Source organism: Ovis canadensis, chromosome 2 (assembly GCF_042477335.2).
Source record: "Ovis canadensis isolate MfBH-ARS-UI-01 breed Bighorn chromosome 2, ARS-UI_OviCan_v2, whole genome shotgun sequence".
In the NCBI taxonomy this organism is placed as follows: Eukaryota; Metazoa; Chordata; class Mammalia; order Artiodactyla; family Bovidae; genus Ovis; species Ovis canadensis.
Window position 1 is genome coordinate 89,764,748 of NC_091246.1, and position 25,581 is coordinate 89,790,328.

The following is a 25,581-nucleotide window of genomic DNA, read 5'->3' on the forward strand; positions in this document are numbered from 1 at the left end:
AAGAGTCAGTCAGGTGAATGATCTAGAGGCTGACTGTCTGGCAGACCATGTCACCACGAGCAAAGTTCTTCATTTTTTTTTTGCCTCTTATTCCCTGTGATTGTACAAACCAGGAAAAGGCACTGCCTTAGAGATGTACAACCTAAGAAGTACAGGGTGGACGATATATTTTAAGTTTCTAGGTACAGCAGGCAGAAGCCTGAATTGCAGTGAATGTGAAGCAACGCTGGCCCTTTTCTTCTCTTATTCCTTTCAAGTGAACGCAAAAGCAGTTGCAAAGTAAATCCAGTGATTTGAATTATTTTAAATAGGGATGTTACTGCTGCTGCTGCTAAGTCACTTCAGTCATGTCCAACTCTGTGCGACCTCATAGACGGCAGCCCACCAGGCTCCGCTGTCCCTGGGATTCTTCAGGCAAGAACACTGGAGTGGATTGCCATTTCCTTCTCCAGTGCATGACAGTGAAAAGTGAAAGTGAAGTCGCTCAGTCATGTCTAACTCTTAGCGACCCCATGAACTGCAGCCTACCAAGCTCCTCCATCCATGGGATTTTCCAGGCAAGAGTACTGGAGTGAGGTGCCATTGCCTTCTCTGTATGCTGTAAAATATTTTTTAATTTTGAAATAAGTTTAGACTTATCAGAAGTTGCAAAATTAGAAAGTACTTTTACCCAGCTATTCCCATTGATAACATCTCACATAACTTTAGTTCATTATTAATACCAGGGAATTCACTTTCATACTGTTAATTAAACTGTAGACCTACTTGGATTTCATCAATTTTTCTTTTTTACAGTATATAAGTTTTGAGAATTAGCTTTTTTAAAAAAGCTCAGTATAACATCTAAGACCCATCCAAGTAGTTATCTGTATCAATGTTCTTTTTTATTGCTAAGTAATATTCCATTTTGAGATGTACCCAGGTGGCATTAGCAGTAAAGAACCCACCTACAAATGCAGGAATTGTCAGAGACGCAGGTTCGATCCCTAGGTCAGGAAGATCCCCCTGGAGGAGGGCACAGTGACCCACTCCAGTGTTCTTGCCTGGAGAATCCCTTGGACAGTGGAGTCTGGCAGGCTATAGTCCACGGGGTCACAAAGAGTCAAACACGACTGAACTGACTTAGCACGCACATGAAATGTACCATAGTTTGTCTATGTCCTCAACTGTTGGAAGACATTTGTTTTATATCTAACACTCTGTGTCCTACAGATTTTCAGCTCTTTTCAAGTCCTCACTTGATCATCTGGAAGGAAGAGACTAGGGCAAGGTTCAAAGACAATGGGGAAAATTCCTAGTTGCTAGCTTTTTCAAGGGCTGGGACAGATGGTACTGTACATATCAGTTGCATCCCTGGTATTTGACTTTCATTTAAACTGCTCTCAGGCCTGGAATTATTTGAGAGTCCTTAGTTCTCTGAAGTGCCTGACAAATAGACAAATTTTCATTCCTGGGTTGGTCTATGTGGAGATGTATACTTATCTCTTGACATATATTATCTTTTACCAGATTGGATGCCTTCTGTCCTCGCAAGCACCTAATTCTTAGGTACATTCTGGAAAGTCTAGACTCCTCCCCAGCTTGAAGTCATTCATGTGGTCGTGTATATAGGACTTGGGATATGTGACGTGCCAATGCATATTACCCACATTTTTCATTCAGATGACATATTGGTCAGGGTCTTCACAGGAAATTCAGAGGGAATACTCGAGTTTAATAAAGGACTGCTTAAACATGTGCTGTCAAGGTTAAAGAAAATTCACAAGCAATAGTGGATCATCCCAGAATGGCAAATGTCTCTCAGCTTGAAGAGGTAAAGGAAGGTAATAGTTATGAGAGTAAGAGAGAGCTTCTGTGTCATAAATAGGGCTGCCTAAGGGGAGTCAGACAGAGAAGGGAATGGCACCCCACTCTAGTACTCTTGCCTGGAAAATCCCATGGACGGAGGAGCCTGGTAGTCTGCAGTCCATGGGGTCGCTAAGAGTTGGACACAACTGAACGACTTCACTTTCACTTTTCACTTTCATGTATTGGAGAAGGAAATGGCAACCCACTCCAGTGTTCTTGCCTGGAGAATCCCAGGGACAGCGGAGCCTGGTGGGCTGCCGTCTATGAGGTCGCACAGAGTCGGACACAACTGAAGCGACTTAACAGCAGCATCAGCAGCAGCAAGGGGAGTCAGGACCTTCAAAAGAGGGATACAGGCATCCTGGGGCAGTCCTGCAGGAGGATGTCTAGGGAGTAACATGCCCTCACCTCTGTTCTCAGCCTCTGATCTCCTACCAGTATCTCCCATTGAGTGAAGCCAGCTGAAAGCCAGAGGACAAGAGAGCCTGGTGATGCTATTGTGAAAGGTTATTCTTCCAGGACACAGAGCAGGGTTGGGAGGGTGGATCTGGAAGGCAAAATGGAAAGCTTACTACATAGGTATTCTCTGGACTTTGAATGGAGAAGCTTAGTTGTGCCTAGAGAGGTTCCATATAAGAATGACAGAACTGGGTATGTAATCCATGTTCCGGTGAGAATTTGCTGCCTTTAATTTAACTGTGGTTATTTAAAGGGGACATTTAGACCTGTTCAGAATAGAATTCTAGTTCAGGTAGGTGGACTGTTGCTTTTTCTTCCTATAGGAAGAGGCACATGCAGTGCTTTCCTGTTTTGTTTCCCTTATGATTTGTTTAGCTTTATTTTTTTGTTGCTGTTTTTGTTCTGCATTGGGCAGCCTCTAGTGGTCCTTGGGAAAATAACACTTGAATATAAACCTATAGTGTTAATCAAGTATTTTGCTTGAATATCCTGTTGTCTTCTGATCCTGGATTACTATATTCCCTTATAATAAGTAAAGATGTCAAGCAATAAGGATCTTGGGCTTAATTAGAAGGAACACAAATAAATAATGAATTAGTTTTTAAAAATAAGTGTACTGATATTACTACGGAATGAAGGACAGTCATAAAAGGCTCTTTCTAAACGATAAGAAAGAGCCAGTCACGTGGCAGTCAAGGGTTAGTGTTAGAAGGAGCAGCAAGCGCAGTGGCCTTGTCTTAGGTATGAGCTTTGTGTTAGTGAGGAATGGAGTAAAGCCCACGTGAAAACGTGCCTTTAACATAGCTAGGCAGGTGGTAGAGATGTAGTCAGAAGGCGAGTCGGGCCTGGGTCATAGAAAGCCTTGATCATTTCTAGAAGCTTTGATGTTATTCTGTGTACAGTGAGGAAACACCAGAAGGTGTCAGAGATGGAAGTGACATAAAATTCTAGCTTCTGAGTAGAGGATGGTTTGGAGGAGTAGTCATGAGGAGAAGAAATCAAGACACTAGTTTTTAAATTCATCCAAATGAGGAAAAGAGAAGATAATGACCGGGCAAGTAGCAGTAAAAATGGAAAGGGGTGGATTTGAGATATATTTTTAAAGATAGATCTAAAAGGACTTGCTAATGAATTACATATAAAAACTATGAGAAAGAGGAATTAAGAATGACCAAGCTTTTAAACTTGCATAACTGAGTGCCATGTTCTGGTTTTAGGAAGACTAAGAATGGAATGAGACTCAAGACTTGTTCTTTTACTTCGTGAAATATTATCTAAAATATAGCTAAGTTGTTTTTTTTGTCAGTATTTAAGAATGAATGTTTCTCTTCTAGCATACGATACTTACTTTTGATCTCCTTTTATTTCTTTCAGCTTTGGAGGAATTTTTTACATCACTTGTGAAGCAAGAAATGGTGAATATGCCCCGTGGGGTGTATCACTCTGCATTGAAAGGAGGTGCCCGCTTAGATCAAGGAAAGACTGTAGCAGGAATCCCCAATTTTATGTTGAAAATGTACGAAACAAACAAGCAGCCAGGTTTGAAACCTGGCCTTGCGGGTAAGCGTGATACATCAATGTATAGGTTTTTAATGTACTGATTTAAGCTTCTCCTCCAAGTAGGATGTGATTGGGTGTGGAAAGGCATTGCTGCTGCTGCTCACATCTAGACACACTGGATAAATTACAAACATGAATCACGTGTTAAAGCCATTTAGAGAACTGCAGAAGCAAAGACATAAATAAAAGCAGAGAAGAGGTAGACTGAAATTACAGAACAGGGGGAACAACCTTAGATGTTTTAGATTGTTCCCTGCCCCACCCACCGGCCCCCACCTCATAGGGGGTGTTCACTGGTTTTGGTTGCAGACTGGAACTGGGAATTGGCTCAGGCAGAGGCCTGTTGGAGGATAGAAAAACCAGTAAAGCTTTCAGTGGTGTCAAGGGACTAGGGTGATGTGGTGATTAATTGTATGTATCATCTTAATTGGGCTAAATGATGCTCAGATAAATGATAAATATGATTTCTGAGTGTGTCTGTACGTGAGTTTCCAGAAGAGGTTAGCATTTGAGTCAGCAGACGGAGTAAAGATCACCCTGAGCAGTGTGGCTCAGCAACATCCAAACCATTGGAGACCTGAATAGAACAAAAAGACAGAGGAAGGGTGAAGCTGGGAGATCCATCTTCTCCTGCCTTTGGACGGTGGTGCTCCAGGTTCTTGGGCTTCCTGACTCAGACTGAATTACACGACTGGCTTTCCTGGTTCCCTCGTTTGCAGACAGAAGATTGTGGGACCTCTCAGCCTCCAAATTCTTGTGAATCAATTGCCTTAAAAAAAAATCTCTACTTGCTTATCTACATATCTATATCTATACATATCTTGTTAGTTCTGGTTTTCTGAAGATTCTAACTAATATGTGACAAACTAGAGATTTTCCTCTTGAGATATTTGGTGAGTTTTGAGTTTGCACTGTAAGTTGGAGAACTAGGCTGATGCTTCTGAAAGGCAGTGGTCTCCAGTCTTATAGTGCTTGGGAAACAAAGACTGACTAGGAGAATGGGCCTGAAAGCCAAGTGCACAAATAGTGAATTGATACTGGAGATCTACAGGTCTTTTCACCTGGTTCCCTTTACTCATTTTGGCCTCAGTTAGAGACTGAAATTCAGGCTTGACCTTAGCAAGAGAGTGATACAGGAGGCAGAGAAACCAACAGAGATCCTGACATTTTTGTGGTAACCTTAGTGACAAAACTGAGCTGGAGGGACTTCAAGCACACAGCATGATTCTCCCTTAAGGTATCTGTCAAATTTTGAAGCTTTGTGGGATGGGAATTTAAAAGGTAACCTGAAAACTTCTGAGGACAGATGTAAATCTCTGAATCTCCCATAATCTTCCCATACTAAAGAGTCAAAGACCCATCAGGCTGTCAAAATCATCAGGCTGTTGAAAATCTTGAAGAAGGTGCGCCCTAGAAACAGGGTTGAACCAGAGGCAGACTGAGATTTACCAAAGCTATCATCAAGCCTGGCTCAGTTAAATCCCCAATTCAGTTGAGATGGTCAGTCCTTCACTCTGCCTAACAGAGGAGAAACCCCTCTCGGACAAAAAAATAGCATCATTTAGAATTTCTGTGGTTCTTTCATTACTATCCAGTATACAGGGATAAGGTTCTAGGCGTTTGAAAAAGGAAGAAACTAGAAAGGAAGGGAATATTTCATGGAGATAAAGCAGTCAGTATATCAGGAAGGCATCACAAGTCTAATCAGTGTACACAAAATAGCAGAGTTCAAACGACATGACAAAAAATTAGAACTAACTAAATAGACAAATCCACAATACTAGGAGGAAACTCTAAAACATCTTCTGCAATGACTTGATGAATAAGCAGACGAAAAATCAAGTGCACAAAATATATGAACAATACTGTGAACAAACTTTACTTAAGTGATGCATGGAACATTGCATCTTATAGTGATATAATCTGTATGCTTTTAAACTGTACATTGGGTTATTTGTCTTCTTGTTGATTTTTAAGATGTCTTTATATACACTGGTAAAGGTTCTTTACCTGGAGGAGGAAATGGCAACCCACTCCAGTATTCTTGCCTGGAAAATCCCCATGGACAGAAGAGCCTGAGGGGCTGTATAGTTCATGGCGTTGCCAAGAGTCGGACACGACTGAAGCGACTTAACACACACACACAAACTGTACATTGGCTACTTATCAGAATGATCCTATGGCAGATCATAAACTTCAACAAATTTCAAAATATTCAAGTCGTTGAGTCTGTCCTTGGATAGCAATGGGATTGATCTAAAACTGATAAAAAGATAACCAGCCTGGAAATTCCACTAGCCTGGAAATTCAATAATATAGATCATCCATGGATCAAAGGAAAAATCGAAATGGAAATCAGAAAATATTTTGAACTGAATGATAATGGAAATAAGCCAAATTACAACTTGTGGGATGCAACTGAAACAGTGTTAGTGGGAAATTCATCCCTTTAAAATATGAAATACTGAAAAAAAAAAAGAAAACCAATGATAATTAAAGCTTCTATTTCAAGAAAAATGGAAAATAGCAGTGAATTAAACTTAAATTATAAAGGAAAGAATAATAAATATAAGAATAAAAATCAATGAAAATAGAAAACATATAAAATAAATAAAATCAGCAAAGCCAAAAGTTGACTCTTTGGAAAGTTTGAAAGAATTGATAAAACCATTGTAAGTCTGGACAGAAAAATAGAGAAATATAGATTACCTATACTAGGAACAACAAAGGAGACAGCACTTCAGACCCCGAAGCATTAAAAAAAAATAAATTATGAAGAACTTTTAAACAATGAATTTCACAGTTTAGATGAGATATAGAAGTTCATCAAAATATAAAACTTTGCAGAACTGACAGAAAGCAGACTAGACTATATGAATAGTTTGAAATTGGGTATTAGTATTAAAGAAATTGAGTATGTAAGAACCTTCCCACAAAGAAACCCTAGGTGCAGATGCTTCTTTGGTGAATGTTGAAAAAAATTAAGAAAGAAATAACAGGGATCTTTAGAAACTCTAATATAGGAGGAAAAAAAAGAACCCTCTAGATGAGGTCAGCATAACCTTAATACTGAATATCAGAAGGGAATATTAAAAGCCACTCTTTTCCATGAACATAGTTGTGAAAATCTCCCCAAAATATGTTAGAAAATGGAATTCATTAGTACACACAAAGGAAAATAAATAATAATTAGTGGGGTTAATTTAATGTTTGAAAATCAATATAATTTATTACATTAATAGCAAAAAGGCAGTATAATCTTTAGATGACCTCAATAGATGTAGAAAAAGCCTTTGAAAAACTTAGCTCCTATTCATGTTACATAAAAGACTCTCATTAGGCTCTGAATAGAACTTCTTTTATTCTGATAAAGAACATCTACAATGCCATCTTTGTACTTAATGCTGAAATAATGAAACTTTCACTCCTTGAGATTGGGGGAAAAGATATGGATGCTTGTTGTTACCACTATTATTCAGTATTGTAATGGAAGCCATAGCTAGTGTAATGAGCCAAGGAAAAGAAATAAAAGTCATACAGATTAGAAAGGAAGAGATAAAGTAGTCATTATTTGTTGATGACATGATTGTGTACAGAGAAAACCCAAAATAATCTGCAGACTAATTAGGATTAATAAATGAATTAAGATTACTCTGTACAAAGATCATATAAAAATGAATTGTATATTTGTATATACATAACAAAAATGAAACTTAAAAATTGTATCATTTATACCGGTACCAAAAACCATCAAGTACCCAGAATAAATTGAACAAGAATTGTGTAAAATCCTTATACTGTATGCTATAAAATATTTTGGAGAAAAGTTAAAGAAATTTGAATAAATTGAGTTATATAAAGTGTTTATGGACCAGAAGACACCATGCTGTAAAAATGTCAGCTCTCTCCAAGCTAATATGTTGTTTCAACCCAGCCCAATCCACATCCCAGTAGGTTTTTGGAAATTGACAGACTGATTCTAAAATTTGTATGGAATTCCAAAATACCAATAATGGCCAAGGTAAGCTTAGAGAACAAAAACAAAATAGAAGGATATACATTACCAGATATCCAGACCTGTTATGAAGCCACGATAATTGACAGTATAATACTGGTGCAAAGACAGGCCAACTGACTAGTGGAAGAATATGGAGTGTACAGAAACAGACCTACATATACAAGGTCACTAGATTTGTTACAAAGGTAATACTGTGGTGCTGTAGAGAAAAGGGATGATCTTTTTGAAAAATACCAAATTATATTAAAATCATGAACATGTATTAATGAACGTATACCATTAAGAGAGTGAAAAGGCAAGGCACAGAATACAAGTATTTTTAGAACATATATCTGATAAAGAACTTGTATCTAGCATATGTAAACTATTTTTGAAAATCAGTAAGAAAAAGACAATTGAAAAACAGGGAAAAGGATTGAGTTTACCCTTCAAAAAGAGGGTATACACAGTATATTAACACATATGTATGGAATTTAGAAAGATGGTAATGATGACCCGATATTCGAAACAGCAAAAGAGACACAGATGTAAAGAACAGACTTTTGGACTCTGTGGGAGAAGACGAGGATGGGACGATCTGAGAGAATAGCATTGAAACATGTATATTACCATATGTGATATAGATTGCCAGTCCAGGTTTGAGGCATGAGACAGGGTGCTCAGGGCCGGTGCACTGGGATGACCGTGAGGGATGGGATGGGGAGGGAGGTGGGAGGGGGTTTCAGGATGGGGAACGCATGTACACCCATGGCTGATTCATGTCAATGTATGGCAAAACCCACTGCAATATTGTAAAGTAATTAGCCTCCAATTAAAATTTTTTTTAAAAAAAAGGAAAAAAAAAAGAGGGTATACAAATGTCTGATGAACATATGATTAGATGATCAACTTCATTAATCATCTGAGAAATGCAAATTAAAACCACAGTAAGATACCACAGCAGACCTAACACTGTGGCTAAGATGAAAAACAATGGAAAATACAAAGTATTGATAAACATGCGGAGTAAACAGAACTGCTGCCGGGAATGTAGGTTAGTAGAACCACTTGGGACAGTTTATACTGAATAAATTAATACTGTGTTACCTACCTATTTCATTCTTAGGAATAAGCCCAAATAAAGTCACCAAAAGACATAATAAGCCCTAAACTTACTTTTGGAGAAGGCAATGGCACCCCACTCCAGTGTTCTTGCCTAGAGAATCTCAGGGATGGGGGACCCTCGTGGGCTGCCGTCTAAGGAAATGGCAACCCACTCCAGTACCCTTGCCTGGAGAATCCCATGGAGGGAGGAGCCTGGTAGGTTACAGTCCATGGAGTCACAAAGAATCGGACACGACTGAGCGACTTCACTTTCTCACTTTCCTTAAACTTATTTTAGTTGCTGAGCTTACCTGGTAGCTCAGCTGGTAAATAATCCGGCTGCAATGCAGGAGACCCCCATTTGATTCCTGGGTTGGAAAGATCCCCTATAGAAGGGATCAGTTCAGTTCAGTCGCTCAGTCGTGTCCGACTCTTTGCGACCCCATGAATCGAAGCACGCCAGGCCTCCCGGTCCATCACCAACTCCCGGAGTTCACTCACGTCCATCGAGTCAGTGATGCCATCCAGCCATCTCATCCTCTGTTGTCCCCTTCTCCTCCTGTCCCCAATCCCTCCCAACATCAGTCTTTTCCAATGCTAGAAGCTATCTAAATGCCTATTGACAGTAAAATTGTGGTATGTGCGCATCATGGAGTGTTATTCAATAATGACAATGCATATACTACAACTGCCAATAACAATATGAATGATTCTCACAATGATTATGTTAAGTGAAAGAAGTCAGATACAAAAGTGTACAGCCTGATTCCAGTTGTGTAAAGTACCACTCCATGGACTGTTACCTACCAGGCTCCTCCCTCCATGGGATTCTCCAGGCAAGGGTGCTGGAGTGGGTTGCCATTTCCTTCTCCAAAGGTTGCTAGAAAGTTGTTATCTTTGGGCTGGAGGTGGACGTGATTGGAATGAGACATGAGGAAGGGCTTCTAAGATGTTAACAATTTTTTGCTTCTTGATCTGAGTGCTGATTACACTTTTGTTCAGTTTGTAAAAATCCATTGAGTGGTATGTTTATGTGCACTCTTCTCTATTATACTTCAGGAAGAGATATTTTTAAAGGTAATTTTTTTCTGTTTTAGTACCTTAGTCCTTGAATATGTCTTCTCATTGGCCCAGAATCACCCAGATAAGGTCCAAGATTACCCTAACTCATACTCTAGTGTTTGGCTGCCTGCCTTTGCTTTTTAACTGACATGGGGTCAGCTAATGCTAGAAGTTCAGTTTAGTTAAGCAGAGTAGGAAGGATTGGGAGAAGGGTAACAGATGGAGGAGGGGAGGAAAAAGGGAGAGTGAATGTATGTGAGTATAGGTATGATGGAAAACTAGTCCACTTATGGGTGTAAACTAAAGGAACCCATATTATCAGGAGTTCACAAAGACTTGTATGTGTAAGCATTTCTCTTTATTTGAGATTTATTTTTTAAGGAAAGTTAATAGACTCTCTAGAAGTAACAGTTAACAAAATTTAAAATAAACATGATTTGAAATTTTCTCATTTATTTACAAATGAATAACACTCCTCTGTAGTTTCAAGATGCTAACTGCTTATAACTCTGTTTTTTCTTTCCTGTACCAACAGTTAAAAAAAAAAATAATTTGCTTAGCATATTCTTTTAATTTCTAAGTGTCTCTATCCGGATTGAATATCGACTGCTGAGAACCTAGTTAATGAAGTTTTTCCATAAGCAATGTTTTTATATTTCTGTTTTTTAAGGTGGCATGTTATTTTGTTATGATATTTCAATGTATCAGAGTAAAGATGGCAAGCCATTGAATCGACTGATGGCCAGTAGAGGGCGAAGCTTCAAGCAGACCTCGCTTGCTCTAGTGCATGAGGTAGGTGCCTCTCCGTTCTCCGGCACAGGGCTTTTTGTTGTATATGCTTTGGGGTTTCCCGCTTTTGGTTTATGGTGATGAAATTTAGTGCGTGTTTGGAAATAATTGTTCTATTATTCATCATGAAAGTGGCTTTTAAAGACAACCAAAATAGATGATCTGACTGTAGTATTTTGATGTACTTCTCAAAGAAACCGGCATGTTTCCCTTAGGGCTCAACCTGTTAGAAAGTGGTATCTAGGAAAGTATCTAGTTTGGTTTATTTATCAATATTTAATTGCCTTTGTTCAGAATAAATACCAGTTTAATATTTCAAGAAATAATCTATTTCTTAATTGTAATCCTTTGGAAGTATGTATTTATATCTTGTGAATATTGGAAATTAACAGTAAATAATTGTGTTGGAGGAGGGGGAATCCTTTGATTTTATTGTTTTTTACGTTTCTTTTATGCTACTCTTAAAATAAAGTTATGTGATGCCATTAGGTGTTACTTGAAATCTGATCATTACAGATTGTATAATACCAGAGGAAAGAAGGAAGTTGGAAAGCACTCAGGAGATCTGTGGAGGTTTTTTGTTTTTTAAAATTTTATGACAGTTGCTCATTCAGGTGATATATAGATTAAACTGTATGAATGAATAACAAAACAAAATATCACAACAAAGAGGTTTATTTCATATAATTTAGATATAAGTTGTATAACAGGTATAAATGAAAATGTATGAACTGTGAAAATTTTAAAAGATTTGAGATAATGATAGTGCTTCTACAATATGTTTGCATTAAATCTTATTTTCCTGCATAATTTATAAATATTGGTATCACTTACTTGATTTGATAATATTCTGTACCTTACCAGTTGCCACCATTTAGCATTTAGCCAGATTTTTGTTTGTTTGTTTGTTTGTTTGGCCACACCACGTAGCATGCGGGATCTTCCTGCCCTGCAGTAGAAGTATGGAATCTGAACCCCTGGACCACGAGGGCAGTCCCAGCGTAGCCAGATTTTTAAAGACCCACCTATGCTACCCATATTAGTTTTATATATTTGGTTAGAATTGAAATTATGTAAATCTTTGTTTAATACCATGTCTTTAACTAACAAAGGAAGGAAGATCTGGAGAGAGTAGTGTTTCTCTGGGAAGAAGAAAGGTTTAATTTCGTAAGCGAAGGAAAACAATAGGTAATTTCTAGATTTGTTCTCCCTGTTATCTTATTCGTTGTTATGGAGAAGAAAGAGATTTGGTACTTTTTTGGCTTTCAAGCTGTGTACTTAACGTGGATAACCAACATGTTAACTATTAAGGGAAGCCTAAATTTAAAAGATGCTTACTCCTTGGAAGAAAAGTTATGACCAACCTAGACAGCATATTCAAAAGCAGAGACATTACTTTGCCGACTAAGGTCCGTCTAGTCAAGGCTCTGGTTTTTCCAGTGGTCATGTATGGATGTGAGAGTTGGACTGTGAAGAAGGCTGAGCGCCGAAGAATTGATGCTTTTGAACTGTGGTGTTGGAGAAGACTCTTGAGAGTCCCTTGGACTGCAAGGAGATCCAACCAGTCCATTCTGAAGGAGATCCGCCCTGGGATTTCTTTGGAAGGAATGATGCTAAAGCTGAAACTCCAGTACTTTGGCCACCTCATGTGAAGAGTTGACTCATTGGAAAAGACTCTGATGCTGGGAGGGATTGGGAGCAGGAGGAGAAGGGGACGACAGAGGATGAGATGGCTGGATGGCATCACGGACTCGATGGATGTGAGTCTGAGTGAACTCCGGGAGTTGGTGATGGACAGGGAGGCCTGGCGTGCTGCAATTCATGGGGTCGCAAAGAGTCAGACACGACTGAGCGACTGAACTGAACTGAACTGATCATAACAGATGGAGAAGGGAATGGCTTCCCATTCCAGTATTCTCGCCTGGAAAATCCCATGGACAGAGGAGCCTGGCGGGCTACAGTCCTTGCAATCGCAAAGAATCAAACACAACTGAGTGACTAACAGTTTCCCTTTCATCGCAACAGAAACAAGGAAAAGTGTTAATGTAGGGGCGGCAGAAGACATCGGATAAATTAAGCAAATGGCACCAGAACTTGTGAGGTGTACCTTAGATGTGAACAGAGAAAATATTTGAGTTATGACACTTGTTGCTTGTATTATAGAATGCCCATGTACGGAGGAGCCTGGTAAACTGTAATCCATGGGGTCGATAAGAGTCGGACACGACTGAGTGACTTCACTTTCACTTTTCACTTTCATGCATTGGAGAAGGAAATGGCAGCCCACTCGCAGTGTTCACAGCCTGGTGGGCTGCCATCTAAGGGGTCGCACAGAGTTGGACACGACTCAAGCAACTTAGCAGCAGCAGCAGCAGCAGAAAATCTCAAAGAGATGAGAAAAGATCATAATTTTAGGAGTTACTTGGAAGATGCATTAGACAGAATTCTGCCATCATCTGTGGCAGGATTTGGGGTTGTATTTATCTTCTGCTTATTATAATTCATTTTTTAAAAAGGCAGAGAGAGAGAATGAGCCAAGAAGTTTCTCAGAGTGTCTGGCAACAAATAATAAAAAATTTAAGAGCTAGTTAATGAGAATAACAATTGCAACAATAATAACTCATAACCAGCTCAGGCACTTTAAAGTTTGCTGTGCACTTGTACTTGACACACGTAAGTAGAAGAACCTGGAAACTGAACCCAAAAGTATGATTTCACAGTTCTTGATTCTGTCTTATTTTTAAAGTCTGTCATCATAGTTTCAATTTGTTTATGAATTTATCCATGGATGGACATTTGGGCTGTTTATACTTTTTCCAGATTATGACTGAAGCTGCTATAAACACTATACAGGTGTATATGTGGACATCTATTTTAATTTCTCTTGAGTAAATAACTACGTACGAGTGGAATTGCTAGGTCTTCTGGTGAGTGAATATGAAAACCCAACTGTTTTCCAGCAACTGTCCCACTTTGAATGCCCACCAGCAGCATAAGGAGGTTCTGGTTGCTCTCCCTCCTTGCCAGAGCTCAACATGGTCAGTTCTTAAAATTTAGCAGTTCTCATAGTGGTTAGTGGTTTTCCTTTTGTGGTTTTTAATTTGTGTTTTTTTAATGACTACTGATGTTGAGCTTCTTTTCATGTATTTATTCACATCGTGGAGTGTTGTGTTCTTTTGCCACTTTTAAATCCAGGTTTTTGTTTTCAAATGAGAATTCTTTATATATTCTGGATATTTTTTTTTTAATTAGAAATGTGTCTTGCACATGTTTTTACCTACTCTCTAACTTGTCTTTTTATTTCCTTAATCGTGTCTTTTGAAGAGTGTCTCTTCAGTTTTGCAGAATTTATCAAGTTTTTCTTTTTATGGTTCTTGCTTTTTGTCTTATCCAAAATCTCAAAAACTTTGTTTTCTTTTTTTCCCATGTTATCTTTTCTAACTTTTAAAAAATGAGGTATCATTTATAGACTGTAAAATTCACTCATTGAATGTGTGCAAGTCAATGGTTTTAGTGTATACACAGAGATGTAGAGCCATCACCACAGTCAGTTTTAGAATATTTTCATCACAATGTAAAGTGACTCTATACCCATTAGCAGTCACTCTCCATTTCCCTCACATCCCAGCCTTCATCAACCATGAGTCCACATTTTTTAAATTTTATATTGGTATAGCTGATAGTTTTGGACAGCAGAGGGACTCTGCCATATATATACATGTATCCATTTTCCCCCAAACCCCCGTCCCATCCAAGCTGCCACGTAACACTGAGCAGAGTTCCCTGTGCTATATAGAAGGTCCTCGTTGGTTATCTACTTTAACAGTGTGTACATGTCGATCCCAAAGTCTCCACATACCTTTTAAATCAGCTTTGAGAAACTATTTTTAAAACCTGCTGTAATTTTAGTTACAAATGCATTGAATTTGTATATCAGTCTGGGAGAGAACTGATATCTTAATAATATTGAGTTTTTCAACCAGTATGCAAGGTATATTACTCCATTATTTTAGGTCAGTGTTTTGTGGTTTTCTTACTACAAATCTTGCACCTATTTTGCTAAATTTAATAAGTACTGAACATCCCTAAGTATTTTTATGCTAGGGCAATTAGAATGTTTTTTGGTTTGTCTTTATTTCCAACTGTTCATTGCTAAAATATAAACATATAATTGATACTTTTTTATGGCCTTACTCTACCTACTTATATATTCTTGTAGATTTTTTGTAGATTCTTTTTGATTTTCGTTGCAATGTTGTCTGTGAATAGAGATTGTATTAGTGTTTTTCTTTCCAATCTGTATGCCTTTGATTTCTTTTTCTTGCCTAATTGCACTGTCTAGGGCCCTTTGGTATGGTTGAATAGCAGTGGTGAGAGCAGACATTCTTATTTTGTTAACAAAATAGTCTTGGGGGAAAGCATTCAGGATGCTTACATTACATATGATGTTATATTTACTGTTAGTATAGAGATTTTATGGATATTCTGTATTAGGTTGATTAAGTTTCCTTTATTCCTAAATTGGTAAGGTTTTTTTTTTTAATCACAAATAGATGTTGAATTTTGTCAAATGGGTTTTTTCTACATTTGTTGAAATGATTATATACTTTTTTCATTTGTTAGTAGGATGAATTATTTTGATTAATTTTTCTAATGTGAACCAAATCTGCATTCCTAGGATAAACTCCACTTGATTGTAATATAGTATCCTATTTATTGCTGAATTTGATTTGCTAGTAATACTTTGTTAGGGGGCTTCCCAGGTGATCCTAGTGGTATGCATCCTGCCAATACATAAGACATATAAGAGATGTGAGTTCCATTCCTGGGTCGGGAAGATCCCATGGAGGAGGACACTGCCACCCACTCCAGTATTCTTGCCTGGAGAATCCCATGGACAGAGGAGCCTGGTGGGCTATATAGTCCATAGGATTACACAGAGTCAAATCCAGCTGAAGCAACTTAGCACACACACACTTTGTTAAGGATTTTTGCACCACGGCATCTATGAGAGATATGGTTTTGTGGTTTCATTGTAATATCTTTGCCTGATATGTTATCAGGACAATGCTCTCCTAGTAATTTTTTCCTAAAGTGGTAGAATTGTCTAGTGAAAAGTCTGGGCTTGGAGTTTGCTTTAGGAAAGTTTGTAACTATGAATTCAAGTTACATAATATATGAGACTATTTACACTATCTATCCGTCCATCCCTACTAATCCTGAAGAGGGAATTTCGGTGGCACAGCATACATGACAATTAGTATGTATCTCTCCTTTTAAAAAGTGTGCACTTCATAAAATCAGGGAATTTGTTTTGGCCATATGTAGTTCCAGTGCTTGGTATTCCTGGCACATAGTAGACACTTTATAAATGATTTTAATCCTTTGAAAACTTGGGTGTGTCTTATATTTTACATGTGCATTTAGTGGGATCATTTCCTTTTTCCAGAAATGTTGCAGTTAAATTGATGGTGAATCTAATAATTATTGAGATCTTACTAGGAAGTGACATTATTGTCATTTGAACAAGCTATTATAAACTGTGTTGTTATTCATTCATATGGTTTAGCCTCCCCTCTCTGCCAAAGGTTATATATACCTATAGGATATTCTGTAGCCCTAATGCATACAACTATAGATGAGTGAGTGAGTGAATGAATGGGTAAATGAATATTCAAATGCGCTAATCTTAATTTTTAAAGTGTATTTTGCTGCATGTAATTGTCAATATTTCTCAATAATGACATTAGTTAAATCAAGTATATTCAGTGTCTTAGAGACCTAGCTGTTTAATCTGTGATGAATTCTTCTTTAACACCCTTCTTTCTAAAAACTGTTTTTGTTTTAAATTGAAACTCTCCCATGTTATACTTTGAGAAGACTCACATACCTAAGTCTGAATTGGGTTTGACCTGACCTACCAGGGATAGTTTAGATTTCTCTGAAACTGAAGTGCCCTCGCTCTCTTTGCTCCTTTGAAAAGGGGACCAGCAGGGGTCATTTCAGACCTACCAGTGCTGCTTCAAGCTCCTCCTCCGCCCTGATTTATGACTACTTTTCTCATCCTGAGACTGACTTGGCTCCATTTGATGAGGAAGCTGAAGGTGAATGACATGTCTCTTTCCCTGGAAGTTGCTGCCTGTCTTGTCATCCTTTGGCATTTCTAACTCTGATATGACACTCTCCCCTAAATTGGATGATACTGATTTGTCCCTGGATGAGAATGGCAGCCTTGCTTCATTATTTCCTACAGCTTCAGGCACATGCAAATTTTCCTGATCCTGCTGCTGCTACCCAACCATATTTCTGCCTTAGCACTAGGTAATGAGCTCTTTTTTCATCTTTTTTTCAGCGAAACCTTTATTGGGCTTATTGCTGGCACTACTCTGAATGAGATATTTTTCTTCTTTCTTTCTTTTGAAATTGATCATCACTTGTTTATTTTGCCTATAAGTTATTTTTTTTTCTTCTGCCTTCTTTACATTTTCCCCTGGATACCCAAAAGTACATGGGCTATAACCCGTCATTTCCCCTTTTCTTTCAGTGCCTTCTTTATTTAAAAATGTATTTCTTGTGAAAAGCATGGAGCATGTTAGCATTCATGCAATAAGAAACAATTAGATGAAAATTTTGAATAATAATTGGGAGAAGTGGTATCTGTGCTTGTTACATATTCCCCTTAGAAAACACTGTGAAAAGTATGGTTTGCTATATTTTAGAGACTCTGTAATTACTGTGCCATGTGAGTTGTTATGGTAACAGGGTTTTCCCCCTTCCTATTAAATAACAGAGTAAATGGTTGCTTGAGATGTGATTGAATTGTCAGCTTTCAAGCTAATGTTATCCTAATGGGAAAGGGGAGTGGGGGGGAGAGAAGAGAGACTGAGGTAAAGAGAGAAAGTGGGAGGGAGGGAGGAGAGAGTTTAAAATGTCCAGAAAGCACCTACAAAGTGATGAGTGTCATTCTCCTTTAAAAATGTGTCCGTCACAAGCCCTCCCTTCTTGTCTTCCAGTCAGTATTTGTCAGGGGACGGGAATAACAAAAAATTATTCTGTGCAAACAAGATTACTATTGATAGACAACTGAAGCCTGTGCTTTTCTTATTTATATACAGTGGGGCATTGAGCGGCCTTGGGGGTCTCTAACACTAAGTACAAATGGTTTTTCTTCTGGGAATGTGGGAGGAGTGTACATATGTCACAGACCAAATGTAGTGACTCAGTGTTGGTGTGTCTGGGTAGCAACTGAGGTTAAATGCTTTCATTCTTTTGATAATAAGATATACATCTGGGAAACATGAAAACGCCTTACTTTGTGAGACTGAGGTTTTAAAATCCATGGCAAACACTTGACCTGTCAGTTTTACGTGCTGTTCTATCTTGTCCCATTCCAGTTTCATAGTCAGCCTCACCAAAGCTTGACTTTACATGATGTAAGTTATTTAATGAAGGGTTGTTGAAATGAGTATTTTCTTATAAATGAATAATTATATTTGTTAAGATCACTCAAGAGGCAGAGAATATTACCAAACTTCTGGGCAATGTATTCTGAACTGTAAATTATCAAATGAAGTGGTCATGTAGTTCCTGCCACGGCTCCCCTGGTGGCTCAGACAGTAAAGAATTTGCCTGCAATTCAGGAGACCCAGGTTCAGTCCCTGGGTCAGGAAGACCCCCTGGAGGAGAAAATGGCAACCCATTCCAGTATTCTTGCCTGGAGAACCCCACGGACAGAGGAGCCTGGTGGGCTAGAGTCCGTGGGGGTAAAATAGAGTCAGATGCAACTAAGCACACACACATAGTTCCTTCAAGAAAAATATGTATCCGTGAGGAAACTAGATCTCCTTTTTCATTCTGTCTTTTGACATTTGCTCTATGTTTGTGAATTGTGTTTCTAAGCAGGATATTTTCTGTCGAGCTAGCATTTCAGGTATATGGCATTAGAACTTGTGTGATACTAATTAAAATGTTTAGTTAGGAAATTTCAAACTGTAAAGTTTATAATACTCACTTTAAATTTCGCTTTGTCACTCAATGTGTTTTTAATCTGGAATGAAACATTTCCCAGCCAGAACATTTTGAACATGTTTTGTAAAATTTCAAATAATCATATCCTCAACAACTTGTATTTGAGTTTGGCTGTGTCTATTAAAATGGTTTTCTAACATTGTGTTTTCACACATCATAACTCTCTGTGATTACTTGTTTATGATAGTGTAGTTTTCACATGACAAGATTTTGCCTTAAAGCGAATACTGTACATTTAATGTGGTTAAGCTCAGCAGGTCTTTAAGGGAACATTTATGTGTGAGACACTGTTGTGGGTTCAGTGTCCGTGAGAGGGATTCCAGGGTGAATAGAATATGATCTCTGCTCTTAGGTTGGTATGATTAGCATCTAATCACAAAAAAATGCAATCTGTTGAGTATAACAAGAGAGGTGTAGTATAGTGCACTGGAAGTGTAGGGATGGGAGAAATATTTCAGTAAGTAGAGGTGAGAGGGACACAGGACATTCAAAGCCGTGGAAGCATTCAGTGAATGCGAAGGTCTTGAAGAGCATTGGACAGGCTTGGAGATTGGTTTATAACCCAAGTGAACCAGAATACAGGTTAAATGAAAGAGAGGAGCAGAAAGTAAGTGGGGAAACTGGTCAAGGATCTTAGCCAGTAGAGTTCTCACATAACAACAAATTATTTCTTAAAGTAAATGGCGTACTTTTAATTCTAAAATACTTTGGACATAGCATAGAAGAATTTGGGACTTTATTCTTTAATGAACCATCAAAGGTTTTTTGAAAAATTCTGAGTTAATGTAATAGTAGCAACATCGTTCAGGATGTATTAGAAGGAAGGAAGATTTTAGACTGTTAAGAGATGAGCTAGGTGGCCTCAATAATTAAGACAGGAATTAGGACTAACTCAGTGAGGAAGAAAGTAGGGACAAACGTAGTGAACATTTCAGAGGCAGAGTTGACAACTGAGTTGGAGGCAAGGGAGAAGTCCAGGATAAATCAGAAATTTCAAATCTGGGTGACTGCAATATTGATGGGGTAATGTTGATAGAGGAATGATAAGAGGGAGAGTGGCTTTTGAATGATGATGCAAAGAAGTGTCCAGAGGGTATTAGATAGTGGGAGGTGAATGTTTGAGAAGTACATGTTCTAAAAGTGGTCACTTTCAAACTATTTTAAATTTTATTTTATTGAGTTATATGCATGTGGTAGGTTTCTCTCATTTTAGTGTATAGTTCTATGAATTTTGAGAAGTGAACACATTCATCTAATCAGTACCACAGTCAGGATAAGGACAGTTCCAGTACCCTAAAATCGCCCCATGCCCCTTTGCAGTCCGCCCCTCCCGTGCTCCCCCATCTCCTGACAACCACTGATCTCTCTTATGTGCCTCTAGTTAAAACTGCATTTTAAAGAATTCCAAGGACCACCACAGGCTAAGAGATGCAGGTTCTGTCGCTGGGTTGGGCAGATCTTCTGGAGAAGGGAATGGCAACCCCCTTCAGTATCCTTGCCTTTGAGAATCCCGTGGACAGAGGAGCCAGGTGGGCTGTACAGCCCATGGGGTCGTAAGGAGTCAGACACGACTGAGCATGCGTGCACGAGACTCACGAGGGCCCACCGCAAAGCAGACCAAGATGATCCTGAGGGCTGAGCACCCAGCCGCAACCTTCCTCCTTACTTCCTGTAGACAAATTCGGCCTCTCTGATTCGCGCTTTAAATATTGGCATTTTACTTAACATTTGGGGTGAGGTGGAATAATCACATAGCTAAATACTTGAAAACGATTATTCTACAGTCTAAATGATACCACTCTGAGCCACCAATGTCTCTCACCTGTAGTTTCGCAGGTGCCTCTGAGCAGATTTCTCTGCTTTGACCTTTGCCCACTATAGTCTCTTCTCAGCAGAACAGTCCATAAGATCCTTTTACAATGTAGATTAGATCATATTATTTGTCTCAAAGCCTTATAATGACTCCTCCTTTAGTGAGAGTAAAGGCAAGTCCTGAGAACTGACCTAGAAGGCCATCCTTTCTCCTGTTGACTCACCAGCCCGCTCTCTATCCACTCCTCTTTGCTTCTCTGTCTGTGCTCATTATACCGGTCTCCCCTCTGTTCCTAAAACAGTGAGCCACGCAGCCACTTTAGGGACCTTTGCCTTATCTTTTGTTTTGTTTTTTGATTGAATTAAAAGACATGTAACATCAAACTAACCATTTTAAGGCTTAAAGTGTGTACATCAGTGGTATTTAGTACCTTTTCAGTGAGTAACCATCAGGACTAACCTTTTCATCACCCTCAAATGAGACCATGTGTACACTAAATGTTCCCTCCCACTTCTTCATCTCCCCATCCCTGGCAACCACTAAGTTGCTTTCTATCTGTATGGATTTCCCTGTTCTGGACATCTCATATAAATGGAATCGTATAATATATGACCTTTTGTGTCTGGCTTCTTTCACTTTCACATCATGTTTTCAAGGTACATCCATGTTGTAGCCTGCGTCCCTTTTTATGGCTGAATAATATTCCATTGTGGATATATCATTTTTTTGTTCATCCATTTATTCTTTCATGAACAAATTCATTTATGGGTTATTTCCACCTTTCACCTATTGTGAAAGTGCTGCTTGAGCCTGTATTACAGTATTTATTTGAATATGTATTTTCAGTTCTTTTCAGTATATACCTAGGGGTGGAACTGTGTGTGTGTCTGTGTGTGTGCATGCTCAGCCGTGTCTGACTCTTTGTAACCCTGTGGACTGTAGCCCACCAGGCTCTTCTGTCCGTGAAATTTTCCAGGTAAGAATACTGAAGTGGGTTGCCATTTCCTTCTTCAGGGGATCTTCCCAACCCAGGGATTGAACCCATGTCTCTTGAGTCTCCTGCGTTTGCAGGCAGATTCAAGCCCAGGAGTGGAATTGCTGGGTCATAATTCTATGTTTAACTTTTTGAGGAACCACCAAACTATTTTCCATAGCAGCTGAACCATTTTCCATTCCCACTAGCACTTTCCTTTGTTTTTAGATCTTCATCTTCAAGTTTTCACTCAGGCTTCAGCTTCTGAATGAGATACACTGATCACCCTATTGGTCCTGTAATCTGCTTCTGTCCCCACTCTGGCCTTATTATCCTTCTTTCCCCCCTTTCTTCTATTTGCATATTTCCATAAAGTGGTCTCTTCCTTTAGGCACATGCAGTAATGTTTCATTATACTTAGTACAGAAACTCTTACTCTTTCCTAAATCATAGAACCTGCTCACCTCAGCAGTCCATCAGACACCTGTCATTGCATAGGTATCCAGAGTTAGTCTCAGAAAAAGCATATTGCACATGTTAATTAAAACTGAGTGCACAGTGCTTGAGAACCTCGCTTTATCATCTGTTGAATAACAGGGTTGAAACATCATGATTTGGAACTTGTTTGTTGATTGGCTTTCCTTCAAAGGCTTCTCACAAGTATAGCAAATGATACATGATTTTCATACTTTAAAAATGCTAATTATATTTGTCAGCCTAGAAACATTAACCTATGTGGGAGGGTTATGTATTGAATTGGAACAGGATCCTAAAATGTGTTTATGTTAAAAATGGTCAAGGAAGTCCCTGTGTCTGTAGCACAGCTGGAGAGTAAGGGCATTGCTGTGCAAGCCACTTCCCCAAGTCTCTCTTCTGTAAGGGAAAAAGTGAGAAAGTGCATTTTACAGGAGATTGGCCCCAGCTAACTCCACAGAACACAAAGACTAGGTATAATCTCAGGAAACCTGGGGGAGTTCAGGCTGGTGTCTAGGCTCAAGCCTGGCTGCCTCCCTGCACCCACCCTCAGATGTGGTCTGAGTAGCAGCAGGAGGAGTAGCTTTAACCTTCAGTTTATAACCACCTTTTAAATAGGTTTCCTGGCTTGAGCGTCTTTGTTCTTAGAAGCTTGACATTTGATTTGCTTATTTACCTTTACATTTTTTTCATACTACTTTCTTTTCTTAACTCAAGTTAAGAAGCAATTGAGATCGTTGTCTTTCCAAAAACATTCAATGCTCTCTTTGCCAATTTGCCGAGACTTGAGCTTCCCAGGTGGTGTAAGAGAGCTGGGTTCGATCCCTGGTCGGGAAGATCCCCTGGAGGAGGGCACGGCAACCCACTCCATTGTTCTTGCCTGGAGAATCCCATGGACAAAGGAGCCTGTCAGTTTATGGTCCATAGGGTCACAAAGAGTCAGACATGACTGAGTGACTTAGCACACAGCATATGGATATTCTTAGTTGTGCAATGATGTCCGTGGATTATTTGGCAGCAAAATTTTAAGATATTTTGAAGTTCTGAAGTAAGAGGTAAAAGTTTCAGTTGTGGTGCTGGTTTTCTTTCTGTGTAATCCAGATCTCAAAATAGAACTCAAAGATTGTTCATCTATTTTATGGAAAGAAAACAATTGATAGGAAAAAAGTTAAAGGAAAGTCCCCACATTTTGGAAACAGAGAGCAAGGTCAAGGGCTAATTAGTGCCTCCACAGCCTCCTGAACAATGAGAGAGGAAGCAGGAATTGGTGGGTTCATTCCTTCGAGGAGTTTTGTTAATATGTTGACAAGGCTCCCCCTACTCTACTTGACAGAATGAGTACTTAACCAGAAAAGCAAGAAACCTGTCTTTATAATTTTTTAAAGTTTATTTCATGATCTGAATATCTCTTCCATACTGTTTGAGTAACTGATTTTTAAAGAAGAGGCAATGGGATGAGGGGTGTAAATTTCAGACAGAACTGATGTCTTTGTTCCCACAGACGCTTCATAATCTATTTATGGCCGTTTGTGACTCCCTCTGCCCATTTCTGAACCGTCTGCAGTCACTGATCGATTTATAATCCTCATATCCTTCCAGAGTCCCTTGCTTGTTGTAGGCCCACACTGAGACAGGGATGAAAGAAAATGCCAGAAGCCATGGAAACCGACCCGGTTCGGAGAGGCTGTTCTCTTCCCTATCACAAAGCACTTGAGAAAATTAATTCCTGTCATATAGTAAAAGTCTCTGTAAATACTGTAGTTATCATGATCCTGGGGCAATCATATAGACATTTGTCCTTTTTGTGTGTTTGTTGTTGTTGTTTGTCTGTGAGACACAGACTGAAGCTTCCGTTGTTTGAGTTTAGATGAGATGAGTTACAGGAAACATGAAATGTGATGCATGGTGACTGTTTTTTTCTTGAGTGATCTTTCTTTAACAGAAGCAGACCTTGGCAAGATTCGTTGCAAGATAGCCGTATACTCATAGGTAGAAACAGAAATGATTATGAAAACCAGATGTTTTGTCTGGGCCTGTCTTCAGAAACAGGATTTCAGTGTTGGCATATATCATTTTTCTCTTGTTTACCCACACTGATTAAAGGGCATTTGTCTAGCGGTGTGCACAATTGCTGTGTGCGGGACTCATTTGCATGCCCTTACCACTACGGTTTCTACACAACATGATATTTCTGTTGGCAATTTAAGTTTATTACTTCATAAACTGTCATATTGGAAGTCCAGGATGTGAGCAATATTTATTTTTATTTAAAATTACTAGGGGGATTTGTTAGACAAAACCTAGTTTCCTGACATTGACAAGAGGCTTTCTAGAGTTTCTCCCTAATTTTCAAAGACATATTTGTATTACACATGCATCTTAACTTGTGGTCAATGTAGGATTTTATATGCTTTAATTTAGAAAATTCCAGGCTTATTTTATTTTGTCTTTGCAGGACTCTAAACTCCTCTCCTTTGAAAATCTCCAAAAGATCTTATTTGCGGTTATGATCCTAGACGGATTTGGTTTGTTTTAGAATCTAAACCATTGAAATGAAGGGAAGGAAAGAGTTCCTGATACAGTTTTCATTTTGTTCTGTTTTAATATTGTACAGCCTGACTTCTGGTACATTTTCCCCACAGGTTCATATCCAGCTCTCCGAGTGGCACCGGGCAATTTTTCTCCCCCAGGCCTGGCTCGCGTATATGACTCGTGCTTATCATGCCATTTTACAGGTAATGAGATCATGGGATGGCTTGCTTTAAGGCCTGTCTCTTTTTTAAGGTTTACTGCAAATATGTATTTAATGTAAAAGCACTTAGGAAAATAGCATTATCAAAAATGCAGCCGTTTGCTTCTTTCTGACTTATAGTAATGCAAATATGTGGCATCTAGAAAAATGGTACAGATGAACCTATTTGTAGGGCAGGAATAGAGACGCAGACTAAAGAATGTGGATTCAGGCAGGGAACGGGAGGCTGGGACAAATTGGGGGGCTAGGTTTGACATAGACACCCTACCAAGTGTGCCATGTGGCTAGTGGAAAGCTGTTTCATTGCACAGGGAACTCAGCTGGGTGCTCCGTGATGACCAAGAGAAGTGGGATGACGGTAGCTTAGAGGGAGGCTCAAGAGGGGTGGGAAACATAGATACATATAGCTGTTTCTCTTCATTGTACAGCAGAAACGAACACCTTTTAAAGTGATTATACTCCAATAAAAAATGCAATGGTTATTTTTGCTCATAAAAGAATGTGAAGCATACATGTATAACTGCACTGAAATTTTAAATGTGATGACCGCCCCCCCCCCCAAATGTGTGTTCCTTCCAGAGCTCCCTCCTGAATGCTTCTCTCCTGTGCCCTGCTGCTTGGCGAATGTCTGTTATTGTGCCTGATGTCCCCTGTAGCTGGCCCACAGCACCTCAACTTGAGCACATCCCAGACTGAGTTCATCATCTTGTGCCTGCCCCCTC

At 39.0% G+C, this 25,581-nt stretch overlaps 1 protein-coding gene across 2 annotated transcripts in view; it reads left to right on the plus strand.

Moving 5' to 3' along the window:
• FOCAD (focadhesin) overlaps nt 1–25,581 on the plus strand; it is a 305,222-nt gene that overhangs the window by 202,711 nt on the left and 76,930 nt on the right. For both annotated transcript variants that reach the window (XM_069576651.1, XM_069576652.1), the window contains exons 20-22: nt 3,682–3,867; nt 10,701–10,822; nt 24,750–24,842. In XM_069576651.1, the coding sequence (XP_069432752.1) occupies nt 3,682–3,867; nt 10,701–10,822; nt 24,750–24,842 (401 nt within the window). The remainder of the gene's footprint in view (nt 1–3,681; nt 3,868–10,700; nt 10,823–24,749; nt 24,843–25,581) is intronic.